This window comes from Chiloscyllium punctatum, chromosome 44 (genome assembly GCF_047496795.1).
Source record: "Chiloscyllium punctatum isolate Juve2018m chromosome 44, sChiPun1.3, whole genome shotgun sequence".
Lineage (NCBI taxonomy): Eukaryota > Metazoa > Chordata > Chondrichthyes > Orectolobiformes > Hemiscylliidae > Chiloscyllium > Chiloscyllium punctatum.
This window is the reverse complement of record NC_092782.1, coordinates 59024347-59046455: the sequence shown is the minus strand read 5'-3', so window position 1 is coordinate 59046455 and position 22109 is coordinate 59024347. Positions and strand designations below refer to the sequence as shown.

Sequence of the window (22109 nt, the reverse complement as noted above, 5' to 3'; positions counted from 1 at the left end):
TTGTGGGTGTGTGTGCCTGTGTGGGGTGAGTTTGTGGGTGCGTGTGCCTGTTGGGGTGAGGTTGAGGTTGTGGGTGCGTGTGCCTGTTGGGGTGAGGTTGAGGTTGAGGTTGTGGGTGCGTGTGCCTGTGGGGGTAGGATTGTGGGTGCGTGTGCCTGTGGGGGGGGTTGGGTGTACGGTTAGACTGTGGCAGAGGGTTTCAGTGTTAGCCTGTGCCTGTCGGGGTTGGAATGGATGGTTTGTTGGAGATGGGGATGGAGTGACTCTGATTTAACTCTGATTGTCCTTTACAGATGTTGCCAGACATCCTGAGCTTGTCCAGCAATTTCTGTTTTTGTTTCTGATTTACAGGAGCTGCAGTTCTTTTGGTTGTGAGTGGCATTGGTTTACTGTTAACCTGTTGCTGGGGAGTGGAATTGAGACAGGCCTAGACATCAGTGAGGACAAATTACAATGATTTTGCTCTTCCCAAAATTTAATTAAAAGGTGTATTTCATTTCCAATTTGCTTCTATCATGTGCAGCCGTAAAACTATTTAAGTTAAAGCTGCACAAGGTCTGTATAATTAGACTATTATTTACTACTCACTGTAGTCAGTGAGTGCAACGTTAACAGATATACTGACCTCTGGGGCAATATAATCAGGTGTTCCACAGAATGTGCTGGTCCTTGCATCATTGTAAATATTTTCTTTACACATCCCAAAGTCTGCAATTTTGATATGACCATCTCGATCAAGCAGCACATTGTCCAACTTCAGATCTCTAAAGAATGCATTAGGAAGGTAATTATTTAGTGCTGGAACAATAAAAGAGGAACATCAGCCGACTGAAAAACATATAGATAAATACACATTGAATGGCTCTGTGTCTATGTTTACATAAAGAAGTAGTTATACTGATTAAATAAGAACTCTCTTAAGTGTATTCAGGTAGATAGATTTACACACACACAAACAAAATTTGCTTTCTCACAAAAATGGAGACAAAGACATTGAGACACACTGTAGCGAAGGGTATGGTTTGCAGTTTTGTGACAGTGCCTAATTGAAAAGGAAAATTGAAATGGAAACTGTGGAAGGAAACTGGCTCTCCTGATTTCGAAGGAAACTAAGCCTGAAACTTAGACTGGAAACAAAACCCTCTGATGAGACTGAAACTGGTTGAAATCGCATAAAAGGATCCAGTGAGCCCTCAGAGCTTCATAGAGGATGAAGAGTCCAGTAGTCAGGTCCAGGCAGCCTGAAGCACATTGAGGCTGGATCTAGAAGCTGTGAATAAGCAAATATACAATTGCTGCTGCTGTTCCTGCTTCTGAATGGGGAATCTGGTGGATCTATGTCAGTTAGACCAATTATGGAAATACTGCAGATGTCTTTGATGAAGGCAGTACCTATGAAACTTAGTTTGGTTCAGTCCAGCTTCCAGTTGGGATCAGACCAGTCTCTCGAAGGAGACGAGTGGAAATTTTTGGTGACAAAGAGAGAATCATGGAGGACTCTGTGACGTAGATGCAGTTGGCTGAGCCAATTTGTGAAGTCTATCTTGCATTTAATTTACCATTTAAGAAGTAATTTGCAGTTTATAGTCAAACACAAATTGCCTGTTAATTCATATTTAATTTATGTTGGTTCTGGGTTTCAGAGTTGGTGGATTATCAAAAAAAGTATTTAATGTTTGCTTTGATTCTTGTATGGAAGAAAATCTTTAGAATCAACTGTGGAATGTTGTAGCTTCATTCTTTCAGTAAATAAATGGACTTTTGGAATTCTGGCTTATAAAAAGAAGTTCGTAATAAAAGGCAGAGAAACTGTTGAGGTCTCTGGTAAAGATACCTTTATAGAGTAGATTAGAAGACCCCTAAAACACAAATTAAGAGAATAGAAATGCAAAAATAGATTTTGATTTTAATTTTTATTCCTCTCTAACAATGTGAAATCTTTCCTTTTTTTCCTAACTTATAATCCATATCAAGCATTATGGAAAATCCTTGTTCACTCTTACCTTTATCATTGACTTATAAATACATGACAGAGTAATAAATCTGTGTTCCCTTGTCTATTAGAATTGCAAATTAGTAAAGCCCTCAAGATTTCCCAATTTGTGTTTCTGGTACATCAGGTTCAGAGCCAGACTAGCAGGCAAACGGTTTACCCTGTATGAACCATTCTGCCCATCAAATAGGCTTCTACATCAGTCTCAGTACAAACTGTCATGGACCATCTCCCAATCTCATAGAGTCATTGAGTTGTACAGCACAGAAACAGACTCTTTAGCCCAACTCGTCCATGCCGACCAGACATCCTAAATTAATCTAGTCCCATTTACAAGCATTTTGGCCCATATCCCTTTAAACCCTTGCTATTTGTGTATCCATTCAGATGCCTTTTAAATCTTGTTATTTTATCTCCTGAGAGATAGCTGCACCGATTGGTAAGTCAATAAAATATCTATCCTCAAGATAATTAACCTGCTTCTACTGTTATCCACTACACCCTCCTCTTAAGCCCTTTACTGTCCTCCTTAATTCTTTTATAATGTGTGGCTGCTGTTGTCCATCCCAAATAGGCCATTTCAGAGGGTCAAGTGTCAACCACATTACTGTGGGTCTGGAGCAACATGTCAGCTGGACCTGGTAAGGATGGCAGATTTCTTTCTTTGAAGGACATTAATAAACCAGACAATGGTTTCACAGTGGAGAAAGTGAGGACTGCAGATGCTGGAGATCAGAACTGAAAATGTGTTGCTGGAAAAGCGCAGCAAGTCAGGCAGCATCCAAGGAACAGGAGAATCGACGTTTCGGGCATCAGCCCTTATTCCTGAAGAAGGGCTGATGCCCGAAATGTCAATTCTCCTGTTCCTTGGATGCTGCCTGACCTGCTGCGCTTTTCCAGCAACACATTTTCAGCAATGGTTTCACAGTCACCATTAGAATAGCCTTATAGTTTCATATTCACGGATTGCATTGAAATTTTACAAGCTGTCTTAGTGGGATTTGAACCCACATCCCAGAGCATTATGGGTTTTAGTAAAGAGTTATTTCCACTACACCACTGTCTCTGTTTACGAATAACTGTCTGCCATCAGCATTTGATTATTCCATACTGTATATTGATCCTTACAATCACCAATTACATTGCCAATGAAACATTTATCCAAGTCTTAATTTAATTAATTTAATGCTCAGAGGGCATGATGAGCTATGCCATGCAGTAGTAATGTTGAAAGAGCTGTACTCTGAACACCAATATACTACATCCTACCAAATATACCACCACCACAAAAAAAATTACATCTTGGTCTTTTGCTTTTCAGCTTGCTCAACAAGAATTGTTTGACAAAACTGGACAGGACAGAAACTCTCCTGGCAATAAGACCATGGTTATTGCATGTAACAGAATGCAATAGCGTACAGATGTCTGGGTCAGATTACAAAGGAGGATAGTAATGGAAAGCAATCCATAAAACTTTGCTTCAGGACACACTGACTCAGATTCAGATCAGTATTATCAATGGACAGCATGTGATTCTCTTGGATTTAAAAATAAACCTAAGCATCTCAAGTCAGAACAGTAGGTGCTGTGTAACACAGGAATCTTCAAACAGGGATACTGGGCCAGTGAGGGGCAAGGGTCATGTCAGGTTTCTGAAACACTGACCCACCCTTTATATTTCTGGGTCAATTTGAGTTAGGCTGATCTTCTATCTACAAAGAGGTCAAGGGTTAAGGGTCAATCACAGGGAATGCTGGAGAATCTCAGCAGGTTTGGCAGCATCTTTGAGGAGGGAAACAACGTTAATGTCTTGAGTTTGATATGACTCACCTTCACAATTGAAAGGTGATGTAAAATAGGTTCTTCTTATTACCATTGGAAGAGAAGGAGCAAAAGGGTAGATGGTATAGAGGCAGAGTGCAAAACACAAAAGGGGCTGTTAATAGCAGAGAAATAATAAAAAGAGATGTAAAAAGACTGTAAGTGAAACTGTGAAAGGGAAAGGTTAAAGGGGGCAGGCAGGAAGCTGGAGTTAAGGTCTGAATTAGTACAAACAAATGGGTATCGGGTAAATAAGATTACGGAGTTGGATGTGTGACTCGTTTACTGATGTGGAAGCAATGGCTTTCGATTTGGGGACACTGGCACCAGTACTGGGAATGTGGGAGCTGTGACATTGGGATGGTTTTCACCTGACCTGAGCTGGGACCACTGTTGTGATTAGTCCTATAACTAAAGAGGGCTTTAAAGGGAATAGCAGGGAAGAAGGATAATGTGAGGGAAGATGTGGTAAATGAAAGGAAAAGGGAAATGCAAAAGAATGGGATAACAATAAAGTGAATGGTAATCTGAGTATGACAGGAATGGACAGAGGGCACTAAGAGTACAACAGCAACTAAGGCCAGGGTTAGCAAACAAATAAACTAAAATGACAAAAGTAGGGTCACTGTCTCCAAATGCCCATAGCATTAATAACAAAATAGACTAATGTTGGCTTAAATGGAAATAAATATATATGATGGGACAGCTATTACAAAATGTGATTACAATTTGACCAATGCTGAGATTTGAATACACTTCATTGCTTGATATTTCAAAGGGACAATTAACTAGGAAAGGGTGATGGTATTTGCTCTGTTAACTAAGGATGACATTGCTACATTGGCGAGAGATGATTTAGTTTTAAAATCAAGATGGAAAATCAGTTTGGGCAAAGATAAGAAACAACAAAGGAAGAAGCCAACTGTGAGAATAGTATACAGTTCTCCTGACAGTAATGATATGGTACTATGTGGAATACATGAAGAAATAATGTGGGCTTCCAAATTAAACACTGCAAATATTGTGGGTGGTTTCAAATTTACATACAAACTGGATGAATTGGATCAGCAAAGGTAACCTGGAAGGTGCATTCACAAAGTGTGTTTGGAACAAATTCTTAGAACAGCGCATTCTAGGATCAATCAGAATTACATTATTCTAGACCTGTTAATAGGCAATAAAAAAAGATTAACTAATGATCTCAGACTAAAGAAACCTCTAGGTATTGGTGACCATAACATAATTGAATTTTTTTTTCTGTTTGAGGAGGACAAGCATGGGTCTCAGACAAGTGTTTAAGCTTGAATAAAGGTATTTGCAATGGTATAAAAACAGAACTGGCTTAAGTGAACTGTGTAAACAGTTTAAGGGGCTGATCAGTAGAAATACAGTAACATAATGCTTCAAAACAATTTCATAATGTTCAGCAAAAGCACTATCCTGCGACGAAGATCGGAAAAGAAAATGAGCATATCATCAAGCTAAAAAGTTAAAGAAAGAATCAAACTTGAAAGAAAAAAAATTCAATTCTATGAATAATAATGCTGACTCAAAATTTTGGAAAGAATTTAAAAACTAGCAAGAAATGATAGAAAGATAACGAGAGAGAAATTATGGCATGAAAGAAAGCTAGCTAGAAATATAAAAATAGACAGTAAGAGTTTCTAAAACAATTTTAAAAATTGTGTAACTGAGGTGAGCATTGTTCCTCTGGGAAGTAAGTCAGGTAAATTAATAATGGTCAATAAGGAAATGGTAGATGAATTGAATTGCCTTTTCATATCTGTCTTTAGTGTGGACTACATAAATAACACCCCAGAAATACTTGTGGAACAAGTGATGAAAGAGAGGAACTTAAAATATTACCATAATTAACAAGAGGGCACTAAAAGCTGACAAATAACCAAGAGTTGACTTCATCCAAGTGGTCTTGAAAGATGGAGCTGAGGAAGTAGTAGATGCATTGGCTTTAATTTACCAAACCTTCCTTGACTTTGGAAAGGTTCCATCAGATTGACAGATAGCAATTGTAACTTCACCTTTCAATATAGAAGGGAGACAGAAAACCAGAAACTATAGGCCTGTAAGCTTGTAATCTATCAGATGGAAAATGCAAGGACAGGAATCTATTGCTAAGGAAGCAATGATGTCGGTCTGAGAGCTTGTGATTTCAGATAAACCTGTTGGACTATAACCTGATGTCAAGTGACTTTTGACCTTATTACTAAGGATATTATAGTGGGTCACTTGGAAATTCTGAATTCAATTAAGCAAAGTTCACCTACTTTGTGTGGTCATGGGATTCATATTCTCAGCAATTTAGTTACATTCAATACAGATCGATAGATTTTTAGGTACGAATAAATAAGGTTTAGAGATTGTAGACATAGTGGGGGAAGGTGGGGTGAGGTCAAATGACTTTGTTGAGTGGTGAATTTCTATCTGATGCAGTGAGCCGGGGGCTTGAGTTCAAGACTCACCTACACCAGAGGTGTGTCCGAGCATTTCTGGACAGGTTGATGAAAATAATTTACTTCCGTTTTTACAATGTTCTACAACAGTGAACCTGTCATGTGTTTTACACAATTCTTTTCTTAAATGCAATGAAAAGGGGCATTGTAGCAAGAACACTCAACACCAATTCCTTCCTATATTTACTGCAGCTGCTGCTCAAGCCCAGCAATGATGGTTTGCGAAATTAACATCTTTCCTGTTCATGTACTTGTATGACAGGTTCTATTTGAACATGATGTAAAAATATGGGTTTGTCCATTTAATTGGATATTGAATTGAATATCCTAATTGTCACTTGCACACCAGTACAAAAGTACAGTGAAAAGTTTTTACAATGGCTGCCTTTAATGGCACCATCTTAGGTACAAATACCAAGACAGAAAGGAAGAACATCTTTCTCACAGAGGGTCAAACACTTCCTCAAATAGTGGTGGAAGTGGAGTCTTTGAATATTCTTAATAACGAAGCTAACAGATTAGTGTCAAACCAGGGGGTTGAAAGGTTATTGGGGTCAGATGGGAATGTGGTTTAATCAGGTTAGCCATGATTTTACTGAATGTCATAGAGGCTCAAGGGGCCAACTGGTCTGGCCCTACTCTGTTCGGTTATTTGTGTGTATTAAAGTTAATCAGTTTCTTTAAAAGGGGATTAAACCTTCACGGACAAAGGGAAGTAATGTTTGCCCACAAATGCAGGTCGCTCAATTTGGGTCAGTTGAAGACATTTTCAATCAACATATTTAATCTATAAATCAAAACAAGAGGATCTCCGGCAGCATCTTTGTGCCTCACATACCTGTAAATAATGCCCTTGGCGTGAAGAAACTGGAGACCACAAATGATTTCTGCAGCATAAAACCTGAAATGGAACATGAGAAAGTTTATGAGTAACCAAAAAAAGTGACTAATAAAAGCAAAATACTGCGGATGTTGGCAATCTGAAAGAAAAATGAAGTAGACCAGAGAAACTCAGCAAGTCTGGCAGCATCTGTGGTGAGAAAAACACAGTTAATATTTTGAATTGAAAAGTGTGGTGCTGGAAAAGCTCAGCAGGTCAGGCAGCATCCGAGGAGCAGGAGAATCGACGTTTCGGGCATAAGCCCTTCTTCAGTTAATATTTTGAGTCTGGTTCAGATAAGTGCATATTGTTCTGCGATCACCTCATCTCAAACTTGCTGTTATCCCTTGTGCTCGCCCCTTTTTTAATGGAGTTTAGCTTGCTTTGTGACTGTACTGTTTTTCTGAAGTTGTGTTCTTCCTTCAAGCACTGGAGACCTCTGTCACAATGTTCACCCTGGTTTAATTGGTATCATGCTTGTTTCTGTGTTGCAAGTCTGTGGGTTCCCATGGTGGGGACCTAACCACAAAATCTATGTACTTTGCAGTACAACGGGAGTGCTGCACAGTTGGGAGTGATTCCTTTGGATGAAACATTAAGCTGAGACCCTCCTCAAATGCAAAAATCCCCTGGCACAATTCCAAAGAAAGATTAGAGACCTGATTAGTATCTGTCCCTCAATCATTGCCAAAAAATGAATTAAATCGCCAACATGGGTTGTGTGTTTTGGAACGCTTTGTATACAATTTGGCTCCTGCATTAATGCTGCATGATATCAAGTGACTGCCCTTGAAAAGTTCTGTCCGAGTTGTAAGAAGGGTTCAGGAAGGTTCCTAAAGCTATGAAAGGCGCTAAAGAAATGCACCTCAGGAAAACACGGCAGAATGGGCCCTCAGTTTAACATCTCATTTGCAAGGCAGCATTTCTGACAGTGCAGCACTGCCTCAGTTCTGCACTGCTGTGTCAGCCTCCAATTTTGCGCTCGAGTGCTGGACAGAGATTCAACCTTTGGTGCCAGAGGCAAGAGAGTTACAAAGCGAGAGAGATACCACAATGCAAAGTTATATTTAGAAAAGCAAGGACTAAAACCAAGTATGATCCTGGTTGTAAAAAGGGACTTGAAGATATTCAGTTACATTTAGTTATTGAGCTTCAGTAAAGGAAATTAAATGGGATACTTATTTTTATCAATTAAAAAGCTTTGTATATAGAGTCATAGAGATGTACAGCATGAAAACAGACCATTCGGTCCAACCCGTCCATGCTGACCAGATATCCCAACCCATTCTAGTCCACCTGCCAGCACCCGGCCCATATCCCTCCAAACCCTTCCTATTCATATACCCAGCCAGATGCTTTTTAAATGTTGCAGTTATACCAGCCTCTATCACTTCTTCTGGCAGCTCATTCCACATACGCATCACCCTCTGTGTGAAAAAGTTGCCCCTTAGGTCCTTTTTATATTTTTGCTCTCTCATCCTCAACCTAAGACCTCTAGTTCTGGACTCCCACACTGCAAGGAAAAGACCTTGTCTATTTATCCTATCCATGCCCCTTATATGGCTCACAACGGGTTAATTTCATTCCTCTCCCGTCACACAGTGTTCAGAGGCTTTTTTTTTCTCACTATACCAGCTTGTCTTTGTTTAACAACTATTAAAGGAACTGAGCTATGGGTCATATGGGAAGCCCACGATTATAGTGAGGACCGATGAAATTAAAAGCACATATACACCGCAGTGTCTAACAGCTGCAAATACATTTCTCAGGTGGTCAGACCTACAGAGCAAGTGGCTACTTATCAAACTTTAAAAGTTCTAATTTTGCCCCCATAGTGGGGAGTGCTATGGAGTACATTTGTTCCCAAGTACCAAAGAAAGTCTGAACTATATATTATTACATTTTCTAGAGGAATATCACAGAAATTTGTTAAACAGGTGAATATTGTAGAGTGTGCTTTTAATGCAAACTGAATCAACAATGAACATGGGAGACTTGGAACTCGGAAATTCCTGATTCCCTACAGCAAATTCATACTTTTTCAGGAATTTACGAAACTGGGCATGAGACACTGATGTGAGGCTGGATGTAGACTATGGAGAAAGGAGGAGTCAAATTGAAAGGGAGCATGACAATGGTCCAAATGCAGGCTGACCTACTGTGTACCTTCATCGCAGAACTGTCATGCTGCAGAGGGAGGCCATTCAGCCCATTGAGTCCATGCTGGCCCTTCAAATGAGTCTTGTACCAACCTCCTGCTTCTCACTCACACTCTTACAGACTATTTATATCCAAATAATCATCCTGTGCCCTCATCAGGTAATTACAGGATGGCATTCAGCCATGTCTATGTTGGCTCATCTGCAGAACTTTCCATCTGTCCAGTCCTTTTCCATGCTTTAGACCTGCCTTTTTAGCAAACCATTCATGAAGCACCTTCAATCAATCTATTAACAAAAAGCTGCAGCAAAAAGACAAATCTAAATAAGAGCTGTGATCTCAGTTTTTATTGATATTTGCAATTTATTGATTTGATTGTAGATTTAAGGCAGAAGCTATTTAACATTATTTAACATTAGGAAACAGAAGGATATCTAGGGGACCCTTCTTGTGGTGTGGAGGTAGTGACCCTATCCCTGGACTTAGAGATCCAAATTCAAGTCCCACCTGCTCCAGAGGGTGTGTCATAACATCCCTGAACAAGTTGATTAGGAAAATAGGTTAAAGTTTTAAAAAATCTAATTCTGAAAGCTGATCCTAATCTGTATTGATTAGATGTAATTTGACAAGGAGCATAGCTCTCTCTAACAAAGACAGACATTGTTGGAGAAATTCAGCAGGTCTGTGGAGACACAGCAGTTAACGTTTCAAATTCAGTGACCCTCCTTCAGAATATCTCCCTCTATGCAGTCCCCACAAAGTCTCCCAAACATTAGTCAGGACAGCACCTCTATGCAGATCAATAAAGCATCGTTCCAGACATCCCACACACACTCCCACAACATATTGTCTGGCTAACACCAATTGTTACAGTTAACCTGAGAATGTAACTTTTAAAAAAAAAGTTTTGTGATTTATATAAGAAAGAAGTGAAACTATCATGGTTTTGGAACAGCTGAAAGACTCAACAAACAATCAAGGTATTTTCAATGTATAATTTCAGTTACATCACACTATAAACTTTTGCTATAAATTCTGTGTCTTACAATTGTGTCCTCCACAACCACCTGAAGGAGCAGTGCTCCGAAAGCTAGTGCTTCCACTTAAACCCGTTGGACTATAACCTGATGCTGTGTGATTTTTAGCTTTGTACACCCCAGTCCAACACAGGCACCTCCAAATCATGACACGCACTCTCTGTTAGAGATTGTCATTAAATGCAAAATTTGTAATGTTCTATATGAATTGAAATTGTCTAAATGCATCATATGTTTCAGTCTTGACCACACTGCATTGTACAATGAGCTTCTCAACTCTTTCCTATACAGGATTAAAAGAACTTTTGAATCTAGGTCATAGTGGTGAGAAAGCGATGTTTACTCTGACTTTCTCAAGTCTCCTTAAATGTACTCCCAGAAGGAACATTTTTCCATTAAGGATAATTTATAAACAGAAATATTTCACGTTTCCAAGAGGCAGAGATGGGTTGATTTTCTTATTATTGATAATGATGGAGAGAAATTGGTTTGAAATTCAACAGGTCAAATCCAGTGCCTGGAGCACAGAATGAACAGCAACTAAAGAAAACTCTGTCATGATTCTTATGAAAGGCTAAAAAGATCCAAAGAGCATTAAATCATATTTACAACTCTTCTGATCTATTCACAACAGCACAAAGAAATTTTGATATAAAGAATTTTACCCAGTCCTTATCACCTTCTGGGCATCAGAGAAGAAATGTCTTTGTTGGATGGAACATCTTTCAACTTTAGAAAGTTTTGAAGATGCACACTAAGGTACAGACCATATTTGGTGTTACTTTTCTTTTCTACTATTTTCCACTGTAATGTTACAGTAATGTTATACACTCTAGGAGTGGTGAATGCTGCCAAATTGTTACCTAGACAATTAAATAAAGCTTCTGTAGAAAAAAGTCCACTTACGTTGCCCTTGGTGCATCAAACTTTTGGCAATTCTGAATGTGAAACATTAGGTCACCGCCATTCAGGTATTCCATGACAAAGAACAGGTTCTCCTGTACCAAGCAGAAATAGGGAAGATCAGTGTATAGTTCCACAGACAAACATCAGGAAACCAGATAAAAAAACTGCCACAAAATTGAACAGGAAGATTACTCTGTCATAAAATGGAAGTCAACTTGGATTTGAACAAGCTCAATATCAAATCCTATTCTAACAATGAGAGTTGGTCAGATCTGCCATGCTGAATCAGTTGTATATTGACTAGAATCAGTTCAAGTGTAGTATAAACTCTCACCTAGTGGAGGTGAGGACCTCTGGTATTATTGCTAGAAGACTGTGAACTGAGAGGCTCAGGTATCATTCTGGGGCTGGAGTTCAAATCCCATTATGTGGATGGTGGAATTTGAATTCAATTAAAAAAAATCTGGAACTAAGCGTTTAATGATGATGATAAAGCCATTGCTGACTATTGGGGGTAAAACCCATCTGGTTCATTAATCCCCTTCAGGGAATGGGGATTTCTGTCCTTTGGAAGGAAAGCAACTCGAGTTCATGGGTGATACAGTGGCACAATGGCTAGCACTGCTGCCTTACAGTGCCAGAGACCTGGGTTCAATTCCTGCCTTTGGCAACTGTCTGTGTGGAGGTTGCACATTCTCCCCGTGCTTGTGCGGGTTTCCTCCGGGTGCTCTGGTTTCCCCCCACTGTCCAAAAATGTGCAGGTCAGGTGAATTGACCGTGCTAAATTGCCCGGAGTGTGAGGTGAATGGGTCTGGGTGGGTTGCTCTTCAGAGGACTTGTTGGGCCAAAGGGCCTGTTTCCACACTGTAAGTAATCTAATCTAATGAAGAAAAGTCATATCAGACTCAAAACATTAACTATTTCCCTCTCCTCAGATGCTGCCAGACTTGCTGAGTTTCTCCAGCTATTTCTGTGTTTGCTTGAGATTATTGTGGAGCTGTAGTCAGGTACTGTGGCTGCCACACCAAAGTAACGATGTGAGGGTGCACAGGAGATTCACCAGGAAATTAACTAGTCTACCTGACGAAGGAGTTGAGCTCTGAAAGCTTGTCTTTTCAAATAAACCTTTGGACTATAACCTGATGTTGTGTGATTTTTAACTATAAGGGACATAGATGAGGATTAATTTCTTTCCCGTAATAGAGGGGTCAGTAATCAAGGGGAACAGTTTGAAAGCACGGCACAGGAGATTTAGACGGGATTTGAGGAAACTTTTTTTTCACCCAGAGAGTGAGTATCTGGAATTGACTGTGTTAAACAATGGTAGAGGCAGGGTCCCTCAAGATATTGAAGAAATAGTTAGATGAACACTTGAAACTCCATAGGCTATGGATGGAGTGCTGGAAAATGTGTTGAGAATAGATGGATATTTGCTAACCAGTGCAGACACAATGGGCAGCAGGATCTCTTTCCACGTTCTAAACTCTCCATGACTCTATTACGAACCCCTATATTGTGCACCATCCTACATCACTGTTCTTGTATCGCTACGGAGTTACTGACTGTGGTAGCATCATAGTTTTTTTTAAAGGAGATGTCTGACATTGCTATTCTTTTTTTTTCTACCCCCACACTACCGCCTAACTGCGGTAGTGCTTATTTTTCCCCAGCACCCATGTTATGCGTGTATAGGTGTGAGACACAGTGAAAGACACAAGGTGTGCGAATCTTTATTCAAATTTCCACCACCAGGAAGAAAGGAAACACCCGAGTGGCCAGTGACAAGCACTGCCCTTCACATCAAAGGGCAATGCTGTGTGATCAAACAGTGAAGGGGAGGGCAGGAATTAAATCAAAATAGAGTTGGAGGGGGAAATAATGCACTCCACTCCCTGTAGCGCCCACCTCTCCCTGAACAACTCCAGGGTGTTGGTGGAGACCGCGTGCTCCTTCTCCAAGGACACCCGGGCTCTAATGTAACCCCGGAAGAGGGGCAGGCAGTCGGCCCTAACGACCCCTCCACGGCCCGCTGCCTGGACCTGTTGAGGACCAGTTTGGCCAGGCCCAGGAGCAGACCCACGAGGAGGTCTTCAGACCTGCCCTCCCTCCTCCGTACCGGGTGCCCGAAGATCAGGACCGTGGGACTGAAGTGCAACCAAAAGCAGAGGAGGAGGTTTTTAAGAAAAACATCATAGTTTTATTAGTGGACTGGTAACCACAGGGTTGGATTACTGGCATTCAAATCTTGAAGTGGTAGTTTAAAACTCCGGAGTTAAAAGGTGGTATCAGTGAATTTGAGACTACCAGTTAGAGTTAAAATTCCCATTCACTGTCGCCATTTATAGAAAGAAGGTTGCCATCCTTATTCTGTCTGCACCTAGCCCATAGCAATGGGATTTTCCTCTGAAATGGCCTAGCAAGCCACCCCATTGTCAGCAAGATAGCTCTCCACACGTTCTGGATGGTGGTTAGAATATAGACAATCAAATGCCGCCAAAGCCCATTCCTGAGATCATCACCAGTGCAGAGGTAGGCCATTCAGCCCCTCAATCACTACCATTCAATAAAATCATGGCCGATCTGACTTTAGCCTCAACTCTACATTCTTGCCTGAGCAACACCCGACCCCCACAATCCTCTGTTAATCTCAATGTCACAGATATGAAAGTGAATGTCTGATGACACCCACAAACACTAGCAGTAAACAGCACCACCTGCACATGCACAGAGCTCCTGCCAGTACTGCCAGTGACATCATTCCATCCTGTTTGCTCTTATTGATTGTGATTATTTGGGTGTTGCCATGTTTTTTACTGCAGGGCATGTCACAAAATGAGCGTGTGCAGAACTTTCGCGGTATGCACGGTGAATCTTTTGGGAATCTCAGGTGGCCCAGCCCACAGCAAACAATTGGGAGGTGTTGGCCAGGTGGTATTGTTGATGGACGAATAATCTAGAGACCCAGCTAATGTTCTGGGGACCTGGGTTCAAATCCTTTCATGGTTGATGTTGAAAGTTGAATTTAATAAAAAAAAACTCTAGAGCCTTCCTAAAGGCATTGTGGGCTTGCCGACAGTATATGGGACTGCAGCAGTTCAAGACACAGCTCACCACCCCAACCTTCTCTAGTGGCAATAAATGCTGGCCTTGCCAGTGACACCCACATCCTGTGAATGAATGAATTCAAAAAGAAAACCCAGGCTCCATGTAGTGATACCAGGTCAGCTCGGTGGACTTTATAGAATAGGATTTCCCTGATTGGGGCTGATTATCTGGTATATAAACAGTGTCAGAAATCCTGTTCACTCCGGAAGCTGGATCAGTGTCAAGGATTCTCCACGGGTAAATAAAGGGGTGACTTGGTGATGGGATACCGGCCTTTGTGGAGTTATTTTACTCTGATACTCTCAGTGGAAGGTCATTCCAAAGTCTGACCACCATCAGAGAAAGAGAATTCCTCTCATTTTTAAAGAGTGTCCTTAGTTATAGATTTCCCCATGAGAGGAAATATCCTCTCAACATCTAAGCTGTCAAGTCCCCTCAAAATTTTGTGTATTTCCATGAGGTAATCTCTCATTCCTCCAGTGAGTACAATGGGTTCAATCTGCTCAACGCTTCCTCTTTAGAAACTGTCCTCATCCCAGGAATCAGTGAGTGAACCTTCTCTCTCAACGTCCTTAAGGAAGAAGACCAAATCTGAGATGCAGTCTCACTCAGGTACTGTTCAGCTTTAACAATGCTTCCTGACTTTTCTCTCCCTTCCCTTTGCAACGAAGGGCAACATTTAATTTGAATTCCCAGTCACTTGCTGAACCAGTATCCTGACGTTTTGTTATTCACTGAATGGTGTATCGCAGAGTTCCAAAGTGTCTCTCTTGTCAAAACAAATTCTCCTTTTCCCTTATTCCTGCCAATGTGGATGAGTTAAGATTTTTCTCTCTTAGCTAACAAATCCCCTCTCCACATTGATAAGAATATCAGCTCTTATTCTGTGCAGTACTCTTTTATGCCACACTTCACCACATTTCTTTTAGAAATTCATTCACTAAAGCTAGAAGTTTCCTGTCATTCCTTTTGATAACTGAGTTGGTGCAAAATGTTACACTGTTCCATGCTTGGAGATGCTCTGTCCAGGCTGCTGTACTGGTATAAAGCTTTGATTCTCTCATAAATAAGGTGCAATATATAAAACTAATGAATAATACATGGTGCTTCCAGGCAGCAAAACAAAATCTTTTACTGGATTTGTGTTTAGCAGTAAGTAATTTAGTCTCCGAAGACAGAAAATGTATTCGCAGACAAAGATTACCGAAGCTATAAGGGAGTATTCTTTGCTAAAGCAGCTTTAATATGGATGAACATAGTATAAAAATAGTGCCTTAGGGGGTCTTGTTGTGCAGTGGTAGTGTCCCTACCTCTGAACCAGGAAGCCAAGGTCAAGTCCCACCTGCTTCAAGGTTGTGTAGTAGAGACTCTGAACAGACAGATTTGAGAAGAGACTGGAAAGTTACATTGAAATCTTTAAGGCTTCTTGTGGCACAATGGTAGCATCCTAGCCTCTGAGCTAGGAGACCTGTGTTCAAGTGGCAACTACTGCAGAGGAGTGTGTCATAACATCTCTGATCTGGTTATTTAGAAATAGCTCATAGAAACCATTGGTGTGAGAGAGTAAGTAACCCTGCTTCAGTCACCGCTGCACTTTGACTAACTAAAGGTTTTGTATTATTCAGCTTTTTAATAATATTTATTCAAGTAAACAGCGTTATTCTGTTACAAAATGGTTCTATAGGCTGGGACTTATCTCACTGGAGGGCAGCAGGTTGAGGGATGACCTTATAGAAGTTTACAAAGATCATGAGGGGTGTTGATAACTTGAATAGCAAGGGCCTTTTTCCTAGGGTGGGGGAGTTCAAAATCAGGGACATATTTTTAAGGTGAGGGGAGAAAGATTTAAAAAGGACATGAGGTGCAACTTTTTTTTTTACACAGAGAGTGGTTTGTGTGTGGAATGAACTGCCAGAGGAAGTAGTGGATGTGGGTATTGTTACAATATTTAAAAGACAGTTGGATAAGTACATGAATAGGAAAGGTTTGGAGGGATATGGGCCAAATGCAGGCAAGTGGGACTCGTTTACTTTGGGAACATGGTCGGCATGGATGAGTGCTGTATGACTCTATGAATGTATGAGTAGAGGTTTATCATTATGAAGTTGCCACAGCGTACTATTTTATTGAATACTTTGTATATGAGGATGGGAATTATTCAGGAATCTAACTTGTATAGTTAGTTACACATTCTGGAACTTTGGAATAACCAAAGCCACAGATATGGCTTTTGTGTTAGATCATATAGAACTAAAAGATCTCTCAGGCTGTAAGTATAATGACCAGAGGATTGCTCTGTCCCTTGACTTATTTTGGCTACTTCTACTTGAGCAAAGAATAATCAGAGACAGATAAGCAGTTTGGCAGCTCTCAAGAGTGACCTGAGGCAGGATCTCCAAGATCTGATAGACTTACAGGCTTATTTTTCTCTAACTTAAGTATCAGATAGCGTGGGGCACTCAACTTGAAATGTAATGCCCGGAGCTTAATCTGCTACCTCTTCTGCTGTCCCTGCTATAGGAATGATGTTGTGAATCTTGAAAGGGTTCAGACAAGATTTACAAGGATGTTGTCAGGATTGGAGGGTTTGAGCTTGAGGGAGGGGCTGTATTGCTGAATAATTGTTTATACGTGTGAAAGATATCAAAGAACGAGAAAAGCCATTATCCAAACTCCAGTGTTTGATTACTAATGGTAAGACACAACTTAATACTGATGCTATTACCCTTTGCCATTCTAAGATATATCGCGTTCTTCTGCTTTCTTGGGTGTGTGCTGTGACTGGCAAAGAAGACAGATATCCCAGCCCAATGGCTGTGAGGGGCTGGGAAAATAGGGACTCCCTCAGATTTTACCATCAATCCTGTCTCTATTGAGCATTCCCACATTTTACATTCACCACACAGTTAACCAAAGACACAACATTGCTCTATATTAGACTCAATGGGGCTAAAATTGGATTTGAGCCACAATTCAAAATTGGCTACGTGAGTTTAGATTAGATTCCCTACAGTGTGGAAATTGGCCCTTCAGCCCAACCCAACTTTCCGAAGAGTAACCCACCCAGAACCATTTCCCTCTGACTAATGCACCTAACACTATGGGCAATTTAGCATGGCCAATTCACCTGACCTGCACATCCGGAGCAAACCCATGCAGACATGGGGAGAATGTGCAAACTCCACACAGACAGTCAGCCAAGGCTGGTATTGAACCTGGGACCCTGGTACTGTGAGGCTGCAGTGCTAACCACTGAGTTGCTTCGCATGATAGTTTAACCTCAATATACAGCTTTCTGGAAGCAATCAAAACTGAGTTTTATACATAGGGCTGTAAGATTACTGTCAGTAGGGCTGTAGATAGCTATTGTTTCCTGGGGACATGACAACTAGTGAAATTGAAATTCAGAGACTAGAATAGTCTGGAATCGAAAACCAATCTCAAAAGTGGTAGCCATAACAGCCATCAATGATTGATACAAATATCCATCCAGATCAATAATGCTGTCTGTGCCCAGTCTGGCCCATATGTGACTCCAGACCATAACAATGTGGATGACTCCTAACTGCCCTCTGCAATGGCTGAGCAAGTCACTCAATTCAAGGGCAATTAGGGATGTCCAACAAATGCAGGCCCAGCAAGAGACATTCCATCAAAGGTTAAAGAAAACAACTTGCTCTGAACCCTGTCTACATCCCATTTCACACCCCAGCTCACTTGGTCACACTGAATTGGGTGTAAGACCATAGACCTATATACAATCGGAGCAGTATTAGGCCATTCGGCCCATCAAGTTTGCTCACAATTTGATCACGGCTGATGTTTCTCAACCCCATTCCCTGCCTTCTCCATGTCACCCTTGATCTCTTTATCAATGAAGAACCTATCTCTGTCTTAGATACCCAATGATCTGGCCTCAACAGCGCTCTGTAGCAATGAGTTCCACAGAGTCACCACTCTCTGCTCTCTTCCCCTTCTCAGTTCTAAAGAATGTCCCTTCACTCCGAGGCTGTGCCCTGGTGTCCTAGTCTCTCCTACGAGTGGAATCATCTTCTGCATGTCCACTCTATCCAGGTTTTGATATATATCAGGGATAAGAACATTGCCGGATGTTTGATTAAGGGCAGGATAAGGATTCAAGGATAAGTAACATGTATTAGGTCAGTGTTTATATTGTCTGGTTAGGGCAAAAGTGAGGACTGCAGATGCTGGAAACCAGAGTCTAGATCAGAGTGGTGCTGGAAAAGCACAGCTGATCAGGCAGCATCTGAGGAGCAGGAAAATCAACATTTTGGGTGAAAGCCCTTCATCAGGAATGAATTTCAATCCTGATGAAGGGCTTTTGCCCAAAACATCAATTTTCCTGTTCCTTAGATGTTGCCTGACCAGCTGTGCTTTTCCAGCACCACTCTAATCTAGACTCTGGTTAAAAATCTTATCTTCTCTGGTTAAAAATCTCATCTTCTGATATTATATAATATTAACTCAAGGGCACTGAACATGGACTTTTGAATGACACCATCAGAGTTGACAATAACGCCAAGGAATGGCATTATGTACAAAGTAAACCAGTGACCCCTTTGAGAGATTTGTGACAATTGGGATTCCTCTTACACATATTTAAATAAAACAGGACTACTTGGCTTCAAGATTAAATGCTTGAGATAAAACCAATTGAGATATATAATCCTTAATGGATAGAGAAAATAAACTCAAGACCATTCTTCCTGATACACAGATTGTGAAAGACCAGCTCCTTGGATACTGCCTGACCTGCTGTGCTTTTCCAGCACCACTCTAACCTAATTTGGATGGACAGCATGGTGGCTCAGTGGCTAGCACTGCCGCCTCACAATGCCAGGGACAAATGGTTCAATTCCAGCCTTGGGCAACTGTCTGTGTGGAGTTTCCACATTCTCCCTGTGTTGGTGTGGGTTTCCTTTGGGTGCTCCGGTTTCCTCCCACAGTCCAAAGATGTGCAGGTTAGGTGAATTGGCCATGCTGAATTGCCTGTAGTGTTAGGTGGATTAGTCAGGGGTAAATATAGTGGGGTGGGTTTCTCTTCGGAGGGTCGGTGTGGACTTGTTGGGCTGAAGGGCTTGTTTCCACGCTGTAGGGAATCTATCTATCTATCTAGTTTAGTAGTGATGTCCATAACCACTATTCACAATGTTTGCCAGGAAAGTTAGTTGACTTTGTTTCTTCATGACACACATTTCTTTTTAATTAATCACACACAAAACCATTCTATCCAAATCAGCATGAGATTAATTTGTAATTTAAAGACCATTTTCAAGTTCACAGTTTATAATGTGCAACTGGTTGGAAGAACTCAGTATGTGATTTGGCCATCATGTTTAACTCCCCAATACACAGGAGGTATGAACACATCCAATTAAACACAATCATTTATTCCTGTACACAAGGATGTTATAATGGGTTGGAAATAAAACACTGTAAGGGATGCGCTCCATGGTTAATGATGTTAAACCATCATCATTCTCACTGAAGCTACCTGTAAATTAATCACTTGACTTATTAGCACAGCACAAGTATAATCAATAATTTCTTTTGTCATTTACTTGTTTTCATTGCTTCTGAATCAGGGACTTTATCACCAATTTCAGCCAGACAACGTGAGCAGGTAGTATTATGGAAATGCATTGGTTACTGATGTGATCACCTTCTTCTTTCACAGGATTCAGGTATAGCTGGCAAGGTCAGGATTTGCTGCCTATCCCTAATTGCCCTTGAACTGAAGGTTTGCTGAGCCTTTTATAGAATCCTTACAGCGTGGAACAAGCTATTTATCCCAACAAATCGACACTAACCCTCCGAAAAATAATCCACCCAGACCTGTTCCCCTACCCTATTACTTTACATGTACCCCTGACTAATGCACCTAACCAATACATCCCTGAACACTATGGGCAATGTAGCATGGCCAATTCTCCTAACCTGCACATCTTTGGGTTGCGGGAGGAATACAGAGCACCTGGAGGAAACCCACGCAGATACGGGGAGAATATACAAACTCCACATAGGCAGTTGCCCGAGGCTGGAATCAAACCTGGGTCCCTGGTGCTGTGAGGCAGTAATGATAACCACTGAGCTACTGTGCTGCCCTGGATTTCATGGGATTGTTAAGAGACAACCACATTGCTGCAGGTTTGAAGTCATATGTAGGCCTGAAGGACATTAGTGAACCAGATGTGTTTTTATGATGAGCAATAGTCACCATTCAAGTAAACTGAGATTAGCATTGAATTCAAAATTTTATTAATTGAACTTAAATTCCACCATCTAACCATAGTGAGATTGAGCCCTTCCCCCCAGAGAATTAAGCCTGAACATCTACATTACTATTACTGTGGCATTATCACTATACCACCATCCCCTGTAGTTCTGAAATCAAGAATCACATGCCATGTAGATGCTGAGAAGAGAGGGATGGAGGAACCATATGAAGAGATCACAATGTAAAAGTTTGCATTCTGTACATTAGTGTGTTAGTTTAAAAAAAAAGAGTTGTTTGGAACTTCTGAGAGTCAAAAAGTGTGGTGCTGGAAAAAGCATGGCAGGTCAGGCAGCATCTGAGGAACAGGAGAATCAGGCATATGCCCTCCTTCAGCCCAGACTTTTCAACTCTGACTCTCCAGCATCTGCAGTCCTCACTTTCTCTTTCAAACTTCTGAGAGTGAGACAATAGTCACTCTCCAATAAGGCAGAGATATAGCAGGCTCAGGGTTGGGCAGTCCAACCTGAGAGACAGTGCCTACAGTGCAGGGCAGAGCCCAGGTATACAGACTTCATAGCAGTGGAATCACTGCATAGGATGACTAAGTGTAGGATTATACTGATGGTGTCAGTGCAATCCACAGAGGCAGCTGAAACCAAAAGCTATCCTAACACCTAAGGAAGTGTGCCAGGGAGAGATGAAGCTTGGTTAACCATCCTCTCTATCAGGAAGGAAAAAGGATGTGCCTTGGTTGGGAATCTGTAACATGGCACTATGAAAGGAGGTGAACTCCAAAACAGTGTGAGTGACTGAACCAATATGTTATATCGTGCCTAGCTGCGCTAACCAAACATGGTGAAACATGTTCAATAATTGCAGATTACTTGCAAAAATGAATAAAAACGAAAGGATTGAAAACTTTAAAAAAAAGCTTACCTTGGTTTGGAACGTACAGTAGAGGTGAGTGAGAAATGGATGTTCCCAGGCAAGAGAGAGTACCCGTTTCTCAACCATAGTGCATTCCACATCATCGTCCATCAGCACCACATCCTTCTTCAACGCTTTAATGGCAAAGAACTGATTCTTGTCCTTTAGCTCTGCAAGGAAGACCTGGAGAGGAGGAGATAGGAAAAGGAGAGAAGCTGTTACTAAGGTGGAACGGTCCATCCCCATTCATGGAGTACAACTGATAGTTGGAAAAAATGATAAATAAGAATGTTTACTTCCACAAAATGCCATCCCATTATGACCTGGGACTGCAGGAGTTACTTTTACTCATCCCTTGCTTTAGCAGATCTGATAAGATTCATAAAATTAATTTGAATTGTTTTCCAATTGTCGCTATCGTCCTGGATTGTTTGAACCAAGGCCTATGTATCAGTCTATCACATTGATCCACAGATTGTCACCAAGTAGAAACTTTCTGAAAATGAATGCAATGGGATGCAGCACTAACGTTTGTTTTCTTTTACAAAGAAAGTTCAGGCAACTGGAATAA

At 41.0% G+C, this 22109-nt stretch overlaps 1 protein-coding gene across 5 annotated transcripts in view; it reads right to left on the bottom strand.

Moving 5' to 3' along the window:
- Positions 1-22109, bottom strand: part of prkcq (protein kinase C, theta) — a 228246-nt gene that overhangs the window by 20816 nt on the left and 185321 nt on the right. For all 5 annotated transcript variants that reach the window (XM_072563006.1, XM_072563007.1, XM_072563010.1 and 2 more), the window contains 4 exons: positions 21548-21721; positions 11269-11360; positions 7124-7186; positions 626-764 (listed from right to left, as the gene is read on the bottom strand). In XM_072563006.1, the coding sequence (XP_072419107.1) occupies positions 626-764; positions 7124-7186; positions 11269-11360; positions 21548-21721 (468 nt within the window). The remainder of the gene's footprint in view (positions 1-625; positions 765-7123; positions 7187-11268; positions 11361-21547; positions 21722-22109) is intronic.